We start from the raw sequence: 14,646 nt of genomic DNA, 5'->3' as shown, positions 1-14,646 counted from the left end.
CTCTCTCTCTCTCTCTCTCTCTCTCTCTCTCTCTCTCTCTCTCTCTCTCAGACGGGTTTGTTTTTGTTCAAAGCTATACTCCAGTGGCGCTGGGACACAAATTCTTAGGGCTATCAGCTATAGGCTGATTACCTTCTCAACTTGGCCATTGTAATTCATTAATGCTATAAAAGAATTGACTGTTTTTATTTTTAAACTTGCTTCTACAGTTTCGAATACTAAAGGATTTATTGAAAAACTTTAACCAATATGTTGAAAAATTGTTACATTTGAAATTTTAAAAAATATTATCAAATGATTTGTTTTAGATTTCAACTGGTCTACCCTCTAGATTTACGTATTAAACACCGAACAGTAAATATTGGACTGGAATAATTATCTCCACTTTTAATGTTAATGTTGTGAATTAGTTGATGGGTGAAAACACGGTTCTTGTCTTTCCATTCCCTTGTCTTAAGTGATTAGGTACTAAATTGTAAAATTACATAATATATTTTACAGTAGGTTCTGTGGTAATTCTATATAAAGGACAGATATTCTGGATGCAGGATTAGAAACTGTAATATTTCCTGATACTGTTACATAACTTTGTATTTGAGAACGAAATGCTGTTCATTCTTTGTGGTTAAATTTTATTATTTAACCCTTTTGTTACCATATTTCTGTAGGCATACACTGCCTTTATTTCAACGAATTTTAGCTGAACAAAATACTTAGCTGCATTTCTTCCAGCTCTTTACATTCTGGGTTCAAATTCTGCCAAAACTGGCTTTGCCTTCCTTGGTAGATAAACTAAGTACTACCAGTTGAGCACTGGGGCTGATGTAATCAGATAGCACCCATCCTACCACCTCTGGCCACCACAAAAATGTCAGGCTTTGTACCTGTAGTAGAAACGATTATTAAGCTGGTGTTTTTTTGAAACATAAACTAACACAAAATTTTGCCAGTGCCGCTGGACTGGCTCCTGTGCAGGTGGCATGTAAAATACACCATTTTGAGCTTGACCGTTGCCAGTACTGCTTGACTGGTCTTCGTGCTGGTGGCACGTAAAAGCACCCACTACACTCTCGGAGTGGTTGGCGTTAGGAAGGGCATCCAGCTGTAGAAACTCTGCCAAATCAGATTGGAGCCTGGTGCAGCCATCTGGTTTCACCAGTCCTCAGTCAAATCGTCCAACCCATGCTAGCATGGAAAGCGGACGTTAAACAATGATGATGATGGTTGTGTTTGTATCATAGAACCAGGAGCAGTCTCAGATTGGTATCAAAGATATTCTATTTATTAAAAATGTAATTAGAATACTACTTGGAATGGAATGATTGCACCAATGATTACTACAAATTTAAAACTTTTGAATAATTAGTAATATGGTTAATTGTATTATTTTAAAGTCTGAGAAATGAGAATTCTTCTGAAATATTATGGTAATTAAATTCATCTGTGACATAATTAAATTATATCTGACTATTAACTTTATCTTTTGTGTTAGTATTTAGTTCTTATCATTGTCAGATGGCCTGTTTCTGAATATCTACAATGTCCACATGAGATTTGAACTCCACAATTTCATTTATAAACAAAGGCTACTAAAATCTACTAGTTAACTGTGATTAAACGATAAAGACACTAATAGTGTCCTTTCTGCCAATTCCTCAAATGTTTTCTGATTAATAACTAAAATCTAGAATAAATCATTTGCTAATTTATGTATGCTATTGTTAAACTAACTGCTATTGCAGCCATAATAGGCAATACAAATGACTGCCCCATTTGTTCCCTTTGTAGGGGGGTGTTGTCTAGGATTGGTTCCTATGTATATTCTTGGTTTTCAACCCCTTTCAGAGATGCTAATCCTGCTGAGCCTCCACAAGAAGGGGGTGAATCTAATGAAGAGAAAAAGGTAAGATAATGGATTTTTTTCCCGCCCCCTAGAATGAAGGAACTTTGTTACATCTGCAAGTGCATGGACACTTACACAATTAGAAGATCATTTATATTTATTGATCTGTGATTGAGTGCATTCAATCTGCCATTTTTACACTAAAACTTTTTCTACTTTTCATAATATTTATTCAATATCTCTATTATCTACCTAGTTATATATGGCATTTAGCTTCAAACTGGATAGGAAATGTTTAAATATAGGTATTTATAAACGTTTTTGGTTCCTTACATCCAGTGTAGTCCAAAGCTGAAGACCATTGCTATAAATGCCATGTTTGACCGTTTTGAACTCGGCTCAAAAAGTTGGTTGTCAATGCATCTTCATCCGGGTAGTGACACCTTCAATGGTGTACACTGGTTTGGTGCTGTGTATTTTTTTAATGTGATGTGGTGGAGTGAATTCCACTCCAGCAATGGTGTTGACCAATGAAACGTGCATTTTTTATTTATTGTAATAAACAACCTTAACTCCCTCCATCACAACAGTTGCCTAAAGGTTGGGCAGAACTGTTATAAAAAAACGAAACCAAAACCTGCTTGCAGTTTGACACAAGATTGATTTGTGCCTGGAAAGATACTGCACAGAAAATCTGCCCAACTTATAATAGGAACATGTTTGGGTGCATGCATGCATCTTTTGATCCTGTTCTTTTAATACTGCTCTTGATAGAATGGCTTAACTGGAAAATGCTAATGTAATATCTTTTATTTATTTTATGATTTTAGGAAAATACTCAAGAGGAATCTAAATCTGAACCTGAGGAACCAGATATGTGGGAAGAAACCTTCAAGTCTTTCACTGATTCTAAACCAAATGGTAATTCAAGTGTAGCTGTTATTGCAGTTGGCATAGAGAACAAGTGCCAAAATTCTTTAACTTGCACTCATTTGTTCTCTGCTTAATTAAAAAAATCTCCCATTTTCAAACCAACAGCACAAAACACAATAAATTCACCTAAACATAGTCTGAATCATATCAGAAATCTGAACATATCCCTATTTATCAGCTCCAACTCTATAACTGCACAAACTATAATGACAACAACAAAAACAGCCCAAGATAGCCAAAACCTAAGTACACTACATTCGAAATACACCACATTAACCAGACATGTAGAAAATAAAATAATAAAAAAGCTAAATTTGTAGTAATGCAATAAATTGTGTAAATGCATAAAAAACTCTCATGTTTTCTACAAAACTAACAGTAAAACAATGGAGGGATAGGGGTCTTCATCTTGTTTGTTGTTACCACATTTTGGCTTTCATCAGGTGTTCTGGTGGAATTTCAAACCCAACTCTTTATTTGATTAAATAAAGAACCCCTGATGAAGGCTGGAGAATACATCAGCCGAAACGTTGTGGTGAGAACAAACAAGGTGTGGACACCTGTCTGTCCATTGTAAATAATGTACATAATTCCTCATCTAAAAAATATAGAATAGTATTACCAAATATTGTGTTATTTACCTTGAGAAGTCCTCTCATATGGACCCATGGTGCATAAGAAATTCCATTTTGGTACTAATACTGCTTCTGTTATTAATTATCTGTATATGGTATTTATTGTTAGATAATTGGTTGAATGGTGGAGGCGCAATGGCCCAGTGGTTAGGGCAGCAGACTCGCGGTCATAGGATCGCAGTTTCGATTCCCAGACCGGGTGTTGTGAGTGTTTAATGAGCGAAAACACCTAAAGCTCCACAAGGCTCCGGCAGGGGATGGTGATTGAACCCTGCTGTACTCTTCCACCACAACTTTCTCTCACTCTTACTTCCTGTTTCTGTTGTGCCTGTAATTCAAAGGGTCAGCCTTGTCACACTGTGTCACACTGAATATCCCCGAGAACTACGTTAAGGGTACATGTGTCTTTGGAGTGTTCAGCCACTTGCACGTTAATTTCACAAGCAGGCTGTTCCGTTGATTGGATCAACTGGAACCCTCGACGTCAGAAGTGACGGAGTGCCAAGAATTGGTTGAATGACTATCATCTGAGCTCTGGATGAATTATTCATATTTGATTTTATAATAGAGATGAGTGTACATTTGTTTCTAAAAAAAAAATTTTTCAATTCCCTAAACATGACCGTTTTGGTGAAAATACCTATTATTGATTTGTATTATTTCTAATAAGTTAATTTTTTGTTTGCTCAATGTTGAAGCGTTTGTTGTTATAAACTAGTTCTGCTGTTTATTGTACAGGTCCCACATCAGTTGGTATTGACATCTCTTTCCCTGGCTTTGAAAATGTTTATGGCATTCCAGAACATGCTGACAGTTTTGCACTAAAGTCTACAAAGTATGTATGATTTCTGTCACTTTTGTCACAACTTTTAGATAAATTGAGATACTCTTTTACTCTTGTTTCAGTCATTTGACTGTGGCCATGCTGGAGCACTGCCTTTAGTCAAGCAAATCGACCCCAGGACTTATTCTTTGTAAGCCTATTCTATCGGTCTCTTATGCCGAACTGTTAAGTTACGGGGATGTAAACACACCAGCATCGGTTATCAAACGATGTTAGGGGGACAAACACAGACACATACACACACACACACACATATTTATATATATGACACGTAAAAGCACCCACTACACTCTCTGAGTGGTTGGCGTTAGGAAAGGCATCCAGCTGTAGAAACTCTGCCAAATTAGATTGGAGCCTGGTGTAGCCATCCGGTTGCACCAGTCCTCAGTCAAATCGTCCAACCCATGCTAGCATGGAAAGCGGACGTTAAACAATGATGATGATATATATTTATATATATATATACACACACACACATATATATGACGGGCTTCTTTCAGTTTCCGTCTGCCAAATCCACTCACAAGACTTTGGTCGGCCCGAGGCTATAGTAGAAGACACTTGCCCAAGGTGCCACGCAGTGGGACTGAACCCGGAACCATGTGGTTGGTAAGCAAGCTACTTATCACACAGCCACTCCTTATTTCTTTTGAGAAAGAAGACTGTTTGCAAGTTGTATTTTATTTAATTGAACTTGGTGGTTGTTGAAATAGTTTTCTTTAAACTATCTAGAATGAAATCTTGGAAATATTGTAAAGCAATAATTCTTAAAAATGAAATTTTCAATAGCTTATTTAACCTTAATAGTTTTGGTATAGAATCTTTTAATCAAAATCCTCTCCTTTTTGAGAAGCCGTGCAATTATTTCAAAGTTTGTATTCCAAATCAACAGCTCTAAATAGCAATACATTTCGTTGTCAGAATAAATTCACTGAGGCTTTGTTTTGTTTTGTATTTTCCAGAAGCACCGATCCCTATCGGCTTTACAACTTGGATGTGTTTGAATATGAATTATACAATCCTATGGCTTTATATGGCAGTATTCCTGTTATGTTGGCTCATAAGTATGTTGTCACATGTTTCTTGTATTTTTTTTACAAATAAAGCCATTTAAAAAAATTTTTGTTACTTCCCACAACTTTGTACCAAAGACTGTCCAAATATTCTCTGGAACTAAATTTAACCACTGCTTAATTTAACTTCATTCATTAATTCTTATTTTTCAGTTTAGCAGGGCCTGAAAAGGACATGTAGATAGTTTGCCACTTCTTTCTCATTTTAATCTTTTTGTTACCATATTTCTGTTATGTTGCTTTTATTTTTAATTAATTTTGAAAATAATGAAAAATTTTATAAAAATCATTGTTTTACTGAGGCAAGTTTTTTTTATAACCTCTTGCCCTTCCTGTCATCAACCCTCACTTATTTCAGAATAATATTTCCCCCTGGCCAGACAATATTTCATAGAATATTGGAAGTTAATGACACTGCTTGTAAGACAGTGACACTCATTTACAATTATACAATGTCAGAACAGACACACATACTCCTTCACTCTCTCAAGCAGTGGGGTATGATTTGTTTGAAGGAGATTTGGTTGCTATTTCTAGAGGGCTATGTGACGACAAAGAGGCTTACTTGTTGAATTACATTGTAGATGTTGATTCAATGTCTGAGATTTCAAACTGGGTATGATAAAACCTCTTGGTAGTTGTCAGAACCCACACCCTTGTTTTATGAAGTATTTATGTTTGCAGCAGTTATATTTGCTGTTGTTACTTAAATCCCTTAATATTCAAACTAGCCTTATCCTGCCCAAATATTTGACCTGGTTTATGTTCAAACAGATCCAGCCTTTCACACATACCATACAATGTTGTTCAAAAATAATATAATCATATTGAAATGTCAGAGACACCAGATAGTGCATGATTAATTCAAAACCATGTAAATAAATAAGCATTACATTTGCCTGAGTAATCTGAATGTGAATTAGCTAAAGATTTGTTTTTTTTTTCTCTTCTCTATTCAGTGAAGAGAGAACCGTTGGGGTTTTTTGGCACAATGCAGCAGAAACCTGGATTGACATCACTTCAAATGTTGCTGATAAGGTAAATTTTTTTTTTTTGTTTTATGATTTTATTTTCTTGCCCTTTTGTTTCTTATACAATTATTTATAGACCTCAGTAAGTAGTTCAAGAAATGTTTAATTATGTTAATGATACATCAGATCTCTTTGGTGTGGCAGGAAAAGCCTTTTGTACAGAAAATGTGAAATGACTAGAAAGGAACAAGTGAAATTCTGGTTTTTGTCTGAAGCGTTGTTAATATTTATGTAAAGTTGAGCATAAACGAGAAGAGTGAGTAGTTTAGTGTGTTGGCACGTAAGTATAGGGGAGATGTGATTAAATTGGTATGGTCATATAACTGGTTTGGTATTCATAATGTAATACTGGTATGGGTGTGTATAATGTAAATTAGCTGTCATTTCTGTGTTTGATGAATGCCATGAAGTGTGGGTATTTGGGACAGCAGGTGTGGGCACTGGTAAGGAATAAGTGTGGTCAGATTACTCATGTTCCAGATTAAGGGATAAGTTGTCAGCATGATGGATTGATATTAACAAGATTTCAGGGTGTCTTTTTGTTGAAGAGAAACACTAACTGGATTTTTTTTTGTAAATCTTTGTAAATGTTTCGGACAACTTCATTCTATTTACTGCCTTTTTCATGTGTATGTCTCTTTCTCTCTCTCTCTCTTTCTCTCTCTCTCTCTCTCTCTCTCTCTCTCTCTCTCTCTCTCTCTCTCTCTCTCTCTCTCTCTCTCTCTCTCTGGGTGTTTTGTGTATGTGGGTGTGATCACTTCACCTGACACGTGATACACCATGCACCTGTTCAGACATCTGTTTGATGGAGAGAGCAAGCTAATGTGCGGCACGAGCTTTTGATTACTATAAACAAATTATTTGTCAGGTCATTCAGCAAAAGCTGGACGCTCGTGTGTTGTCTTTGATGGGTGAGTCTGTCGTCATGTAATAATGAATTTTCTTAACTCTTGCAGAATTTATTTAAGAAGATGATGGATTATGTGAAAGGTGACCAGGAAATACCACAGACAGATACTCATTGGTTCTCTGAAAGTGGTATCATTGATGTGTTTGTAATGCTGGGACCAAAACCAAGAGATGTATTTTATCAGTATTCACTACTCACTGGAACCACACCACTTCCACCAGTAGGTTTCCTTTAATCATCTTTGTTGTTTGTTTCTTTTCAAGCCATGCCTGGCACATAAGGGTTGGTTTCCCGGTTTCATTGGCGTATAGGTTCCCCACCTGAACGGAATGCCAGTCCATCACAGATGAGCTGCTAGATGCAGGAAGAAAGAATGAGCTGAAGTTCACCATTACCTTCTGCCAGAGCTGCATGGAGCTTAGGTGGTTTGCTCGTAAACACATCACCCGGTCTGGGATTCGAACTCACGATCCCTCGACTGCAAGTCTGCTACCCTAACCACTAGGTCATGTGCTTCCACTAAATTTCTCCAGATTTAGCAAATTAGAGTAAATATGAAAAATTGCTTCAAATTTTTTTTATTACTCAGAATTAGTGAAATTAGCTTGAATGTGATCAAAACATTAACATTTTTATGTAAAGGACATTAGGTTAAGAATAACAGATCTGTCAAGCCAAGTGAGACCATGGTCATGGCTGGTGTCAGGTGACTGGCATGTAAAAAGCACCCACTGCACTCTGAGTGTTTGGCATCAGGAGGGGTATCCAGCTGTAGAAACCTTGCCAAATCAGAATCTGGTGCAGCTTCCTGGTTTACCAGTTTTCAATCAAACCATCCAACCCATTGCCAGCATGGAAAGCGGACGTTAAATAATGGTATCAATTTGTAAAATGTGGTTGATTTGAACATGAATATCAGATTGCTGTTGTTTTACATCATCAGAGAACACCTCTTCCTCATAGATGGTGTGTGTTTATAACACACGTGATTCATTGATGTAAGGAGGCATTGGGAGGGGGTGTTACTTTGAGACAATATGGCGTTTCAACCTTATTGTGTCTCCTCAGTCAAAGCTTCCCTGTTTGAACCAATAATTCTAACTAGAGCACAGGTGTCTGTTCATAGAAATCAGAAGATAATTTGTTGATTTCTGTAAACTAGACGTTCCTTTGACTAAGGGGACACTCTGCCGTGTTTCCAAGTCCCCTTACACTGGTCAGTTGTGTGCTATAAGCACATCCTCTAAAAGAAGCTGTTTCCATTGATGAAGACCAGCAGTGCTCAAATAATCATGTTTAAATCTGCCAAAACATTAAGAATGGATACACGCTTGATTTGTATTCTTGTTGTTTTTGCATGTACTTCATGAACTATCAGTTTGATATGAGGTTCTTTGTCTTTTATTCTCTTTGGCACTATTCATAGTTTAGGAAAACTGATTTTACTCATTTGAATCTTTTTTTTTTTAATTCCAAATAGGTTTTAAATCTTTTTGCTAACAAAAAGAAAGAACAAAAACTATATCTGTAACTCAAATTTCCTTGTCTAATAGACTAGCTTTTATAAGACTAGAACACACAGCAATAACAATTCCTGTATATTATTTGATTAGCCAATCAGATTTCTCCTTTAAGGGTTTGCAACTCTGCTTTGTTCTTAAGCAAACTTATTCTGGCCTGTCAAGCAATGCCTTCCCTTTGTCTCTCTCTCTCTTACTATGAAAGAACTCTGTTCAACCCATCACTCCAACCCTCTATAGTTTCAGGTTTTACCTTAACACTAAATGAAATAAGTGGGTTTGCTGCTGTAAGGTTTCTTCAAATTCTGTTACAGCCCTTAAGTTATACACTGAGGGGGGGGGGGGAGAAACGTTTTAATGTTGGTGATTTATATTTTTAGACAATCTCCAAATTCATAAACTTGGGCTACACCAAGTTTGCTCTATCTTAACTCTTCTAATCTGAGAAGGATCCAATAGGTTATGGAGAACTCTTAAAACCATTCTGTAGTTGAGTTAATCATTGGCTACATTCTTCTCCCTGTCTCTTACTCCAGTGTAATGCAGCAATCTATGAGGAATATTGCTATTAGCAAGAGGCTGTTAGAACTGACTGTTTGTAAAGATATATTGGTATGCTATTAGTTTTTTTAAATTTTTTTACGTATTTTGTAGTTATTTGCTTTGGCCTATCACCAGTCACGCTGGAACTATAATGATGAAGAAGATGTCAAAAAGTGAGTATCTTTTGCTACTGGAACTGCAAGTTGTAGTTGGGTAAAGGTTTTGGTTAACTGACTCTAGCAGTGTAGAAAAAGTAATTTTTTTTAAAACAAACTCATTTCAACCATTCATTATAAACAAAACTGTTTGAGTTGGATCAATTCAGCCAGATGTACTTATGTTGAAATATGCTTATAACATCAGAACGACTAACCTACTCTACAACATATGTGGTTTAATGTTAACTTAAAAGCAAGTTTGTTGTGTAAGAACAATAATGTTACATTAGCTCATCCAAAGAACTTTATTAGGCCAGTTTATAGTTTATCCATTGTTATTTTATAGTGGTTTTCTTACAGGTGCACTGGCAAAATAACAAGTCAGACATGTTACTTGGCAGTATTTCTGTGTTTCAAATTTGGTCATCTTTGACTTTGCCTTTCATTCTTTTGGGGTGGATAAAATAAGTACCAGTTGAGTACTAGGGTCAATATAATTCACTTACCTACTTCCCTAAAAGAACTATTGACCTTCTACAAAAATTTGAACCATTATTATTGAATAAAGAGAAGAAGCAAAAATGTGTTGGTGGCTTTCATATTCTCTTTTAACATTTTTGTTTTTAAATATTTGTTTTTGGTTTGGTGAGAAAAGGAAGGGTTTAGTGCTGATGTCCTTTAACAGAGCAGCCAAGAACTGGAATCCTGATCCAAATGCTTTTAACCTGACCATTTCGGGACCCAAATTTTGTTTTATGTTCAAACTGACTAGAATCAGCTTCTCGGACCTACCCTATAATGTCATTTTTAAAATAAACAATCACATCTTCAAATTACAAGATTAATCAAAAACAATGTCAATAAATACGCATTCAATTTGACAGTAATCTGAATGTTAAACAGATTAAGCCTGCCACCTTAAAAATATGATATCAGCTTGTGAATATGTAATCATGAGGTCATATTATATCGCATTCCAGATGTTTTTCTATGTCTAGGCCACAACACTGAATTCTACTTGCATCATTTCATTAAACAGATCTCAGCAACTAGATTAATGCCCTCTCTAATATTTGTCACTTATCCTTAGGATACTATACAAATGGCTTTTTTTTTACTTACTCTGCTTGTTTATCATTCTGTACTTCAATTGTTTATGTAAGCTAGTCTCTTAATTATTTTATTCTTTGCTTTCAGTGTAGATAATAATTTTGATGTTCATGACATTCCTTATGATGTGCTTTGGTTGGACATTGAACACACGGATGGTAAAAGGTAACAATAGCACCTGGTCTTTTAATGTAATAAATTGAAATAATTGGTAACCACGAACGATTTATACATCTTTCTAATTCGTTAGCAGTAAATGTGTGTGTGTGTGTGTGTTTAAATAATAGTATTTATTGACAGTGACTTCAAAGTTTTGGCTAGCTAAGCAGTCATCTGATTGTCCAATGATGGCTTAGCTGACTGAAACTTCGAAGTCTCCATCAGTACTAGTCTTATTAAAGAATAGTTTGTACTCTACATTCATTGAAGGGTTACTCCATACTTTTGTAAAGTTTTTATTATGACTGAACGTAAAAGAAACCTTCATTATCATTGTTTAATGTTTTCCATGCTGGCATCAGTTTGACTGGAGCTGGCCAGTGGAAGAGCTTCCCAGGCTCCGTGTGTCTGGTGTGGCGTGGTTTCTACGGCTGAATGCCATTCCTTTACAAAGTATACTGGGCACTTTTAACATGGCACTGGCATGGGTGCTTTTACATGGCCAGCATGTAATATCATCATCATTTAACGTTGGTTGTCCATGCTGGCATGGATTGGACTGGGTTGGCATGCTGGAAGGCTGTACCAGACTCCAGTCTGATTTGGCATGGTTTGCTATGGCTGGATGCCTTTCCTAATGCCAACCACTCCGAGAGTGTAATGGGTGCTTTTACATGCCACCAGCATGGGTGCCATTTGTGTGACACCGAGGTGTGTTTACATGCCATCGGTACAGGTGCTGATTTGCGTGACACCAGTATGTGCCACGACTGCAATTTTACTCAGCTTCATGGATCTTCTTCTCAAATTACGTAATGCCAAAGGTCTTGGTTATTGCCACCGTGAGGCCCAACACTCGAAAGGAACTCAGCCACTTTGCTTCCATGAGGCCCATTCCTCAAAGCATTTTAACATCTATTTTTCCATGGATTTATTCAGGCAGATTATCTATAGTTGGATGTTATCCTTCCTGTTACCAACCTTCACCTGTTTCCCCTCCGAGGTAATATTTCCCCATCGCCTGACATTTCTCCACAAAATATTGGAAATGAGTGTCGTTGTTTACATGACGGTGACCTTCAACTAACGTATCGTCAAGACAAAGAAATGCAAATGTACTCCCACATATGATAGGCTTCTTTTGGTTTCCATTTACCAACCCATTCAGATGGCTTTGGATAGCCTGGAGCTATAATAGAAGACATTTACCCAGGTGCCATCTCATAGGATCGAACCCAAAACCATGTGGTTCTGAAGCAAACTTAACTCACTGCCACTCACGCATGCATGTGCACATGCACACACACACACACACACACACACACACACACACACACACACACCTTCATTCTCTCTAAGATATCCTTTTATAGTTTTTTTTTAAAGTTTTCTTTTAGTAGGACTTGTCTATTTTGAAAGTAAATCTTTTAGATTCAGAAGAGACATAAACAGGTTGAAGTGTGAAAAAGAAAAATGTTCCTTATTTTCAATATAAGAACAAAAATATAGAATGGAGGGCAAGTGAGGATTTTGTGGCATTGATGCTTAAAGGCAATTAGCAGCATTAATGGATCAGAATAGCTAAAATTCAGAATTTAACCCTTTAGTGTTAAAACTGGTCATATCCGGTTCAAGTGTTCCAGCTGTTTTATGTTCAAACTGGTTAGCTTCAGCCTCTTATACCTTCTTTACAATGTGATTCAAAGAAACACTAAACAAACATGCCACTGAAATCTCAAAGTTACAAGATATTGCTTAATTCAAAACAATATGAATAAATTAAGCATTACATTTGGCAGAGTAATCTGAATTCTAAAGGGTTAAATTGGTTTCTCACACACACACCTTTTTTTTTTCTTTGATCTCATTTTGATAGGTTTTGTTTTATTTCCTAGATACTTCACTTGGGACAGTGCAAAATTTCCAAATCCTGAAGACATGGTACGGAATTTGTCTTCAAAAGGCAGGAAGCTGGTAAATGTTGTTGATCCTCACCTGAAAAGAGATGATGATTATTCAATCTACAAAGAAGGAAAGGAGAAAGACATTTTTGTTAAAAATAAAGATGGTGGTGTCTTTGATGGGTGGTGCTGGCCAGGTAAGAAATTCTTCGTTTTTTTTAATGTCCACTTTTCCATGCTTTTATGAGTCAGACGGATTTCATTGAAGCAGTTTTTCTCTGGACAGAAACCCCACCTGTCACCAGCCATCGTTTGTTTCCAGACAAGATATTTCTCCATGATCAAATGTATTTCACTGAAGACTGGCTTACAACCATCATGTCATGTAAAGACAATGGTGTGCGTGTGTGCTCGTTTGCTTGTTTGTATGAAATTGAAGAAATTGGAGTCAACAAGGTGTACGGTTAGACAGTTACTTTTTAACCACTACAATTGTTTCCACACAACATAGTTCTCCAAAAATACAGGTATTTGGTTATGCAACTGTTTGTTCGCATAATGAGATCTAGTGTTTCCTCAGGTGATATTCTAGCACTGCCTCTGTTAGTTTAAAATCTTCAACTTCAAGGCTATCCCATCCATCCATCCATCTTGTTTTAAACTTAATAGCAGTTGGTAGATTCATGTTGTTTACTGCCAGAGTACTTTTGGCAGACTGCTATGAGAGGTAGTGGATGACTGTATTGATACCGACTGATGGCTGGCCTGTTCTTCATGGTTGGCTGCACATGTGAATTTTGTTAGCTGACATACATACACTCACACATCCCTCCTACACACAAATCTATGTATATATGTCCTGTTCATATTTGCTGCATGTATCTTATACTACTTTGAGTAAAAATTTAATTCTACTAACTTCTATGAACCTTAAAGAATATATACGTCTCTTTACTCTGAGTAGATTCATGTATAAATATTGTGTAACTTTGAAGATTGTTTTGGGTTAAAATGCAAATTAATTACAGCAAATGAAGTGCTGTAATTTCAAGTTTCCTTAAGCAAACTGGCCACACAAAAAATATTTTGTATTGTTATATATGGAACAGTGGTATTACTTTTAGCATAGGACATCACTTTTCTAGTATTCCTTTCACATCCTTGTTTTTCTTGGAGATGATAATTTACTGATGGTCAAGTTGACCACTCACTGCATAAATTTGACCAATCTGATTAAGCTTTAAAACAAGAGCATTCAGAGAGTGCAAACCTCTGCCGAGGCAACACCAACACCCTCTCAATGATTAGTCAGAGATGATTTTTAAAATGAGACTATCTGAAATAAACTCAACTGCTCTCACAAACAGAAATACTAAAAATGAACCCAACTGCTCTCAAAAATTAAGTTACGGAAAAATAATCCCAAATCCTTGTCCAGTACCAGATTGATCCCAAAATCTAATCAGTTTGTGCCAGTCACAAGGCCAAACATTCCTGAAAGTTTCATCCAAATCTATCGAGTGGTTCTCGAGATATCTTGTCCACAAACAAACAAACAACTGAAAGCAATACCTCCGCTTTTGCTAAGATGGAGGTAATAAATGAAGCTTCAGAAATTACAATATGTCTTACAACGTGTATTCAGTAATTTTTGGAGAGCCTGCCGTATGTCGACCCAATAGAGGGACCAGCTATCCGAGTTGATAGTACCAGGGTAGATAAAGCAATTAAGAGTATGAAGACCGGGAAAGCCCCCGGCCCATCAGGAATCACTGCAGAGATGCTCAAAATATCTGGCAGTGTTGGCTATAGCCTAGTCACCCGTATTACGAACCAGGTGATACACGAAGGAGTCATACCCAATGACTGGTGTAGCAGCATCATAGTCAACTGCTACAAAGGTAAAGGGGACGCTTTAGATACAAATAATTACAGAGGCATCAAGCTGTTAGATCAGGTTATGAAAGTTACAGAGAGGGTCATAGC

At 36.6% G+C, this 14,646-nt stretch overlaps 1 protein-coding gene across 1 annotated transcript in view; it reads left to right on the top strand.

Moving 5' to 3' along the window:
• Positions 1-14,646, top strand: part of LOC106872213 (neutral alpha-glucosidase AB) — a 60,777-nt gene that overhangs the window by 30,616 nt on the left and 15,515 nt on the right. Inside the window, exons 5-13 of the mRNA XM_014919122.2 lie at positions 1,846-1,903; positions 2,674-2,764; positions 4,150-4,246; positions 5,218-5,319; positions 6,288-6,366; positions 7,316-7,489; positions 9,444-9,505; positions 10,688-10,765; positions 12,655-12,857. Coding sequence (XP_014774608.1) covers positions 1,846-1,903; positions 2,674-2,764; positions 4,150-4,246; positions 5,218-5,319; positions 6,288-6,366; positions 7,316-7,489; positions 9,444-9,505; positions 10,688-10,765; positions 12,655-12,857 — 944 coding nt within the window. The remainder of the gene's footprint in view (positions 1-1,845; positions 1,904-2,673; positions 2,765-4,149; positions 4,247-5,217; positions 5,320-6,287; positions 6,367-7,315; positions 7,490-9,443; positions 9,506-10,687; positions 10,766-12,654; positions 12,858-14,646) is intronic.

The sequence above is a fragment of the Octopus bimaculoides genome, chromosome 6, assembly GCF_001194135.2.
Source record: "Octopus bimaculoides isolate UCB-OBI-ISO-001 chromosome 6, ASM119413v2, whole genome shotgun sequence".
NCBI lineage: Eukaryota > Metazoa > Mollusca > Cephalopoda > Octopoda > Octopodidae > Octopus > Octopus bimaculoides.
Note: the sequence above shows the minus strand (reverse complement) of the source record. Positions and strands in the feature narration are given on the sequence as shown.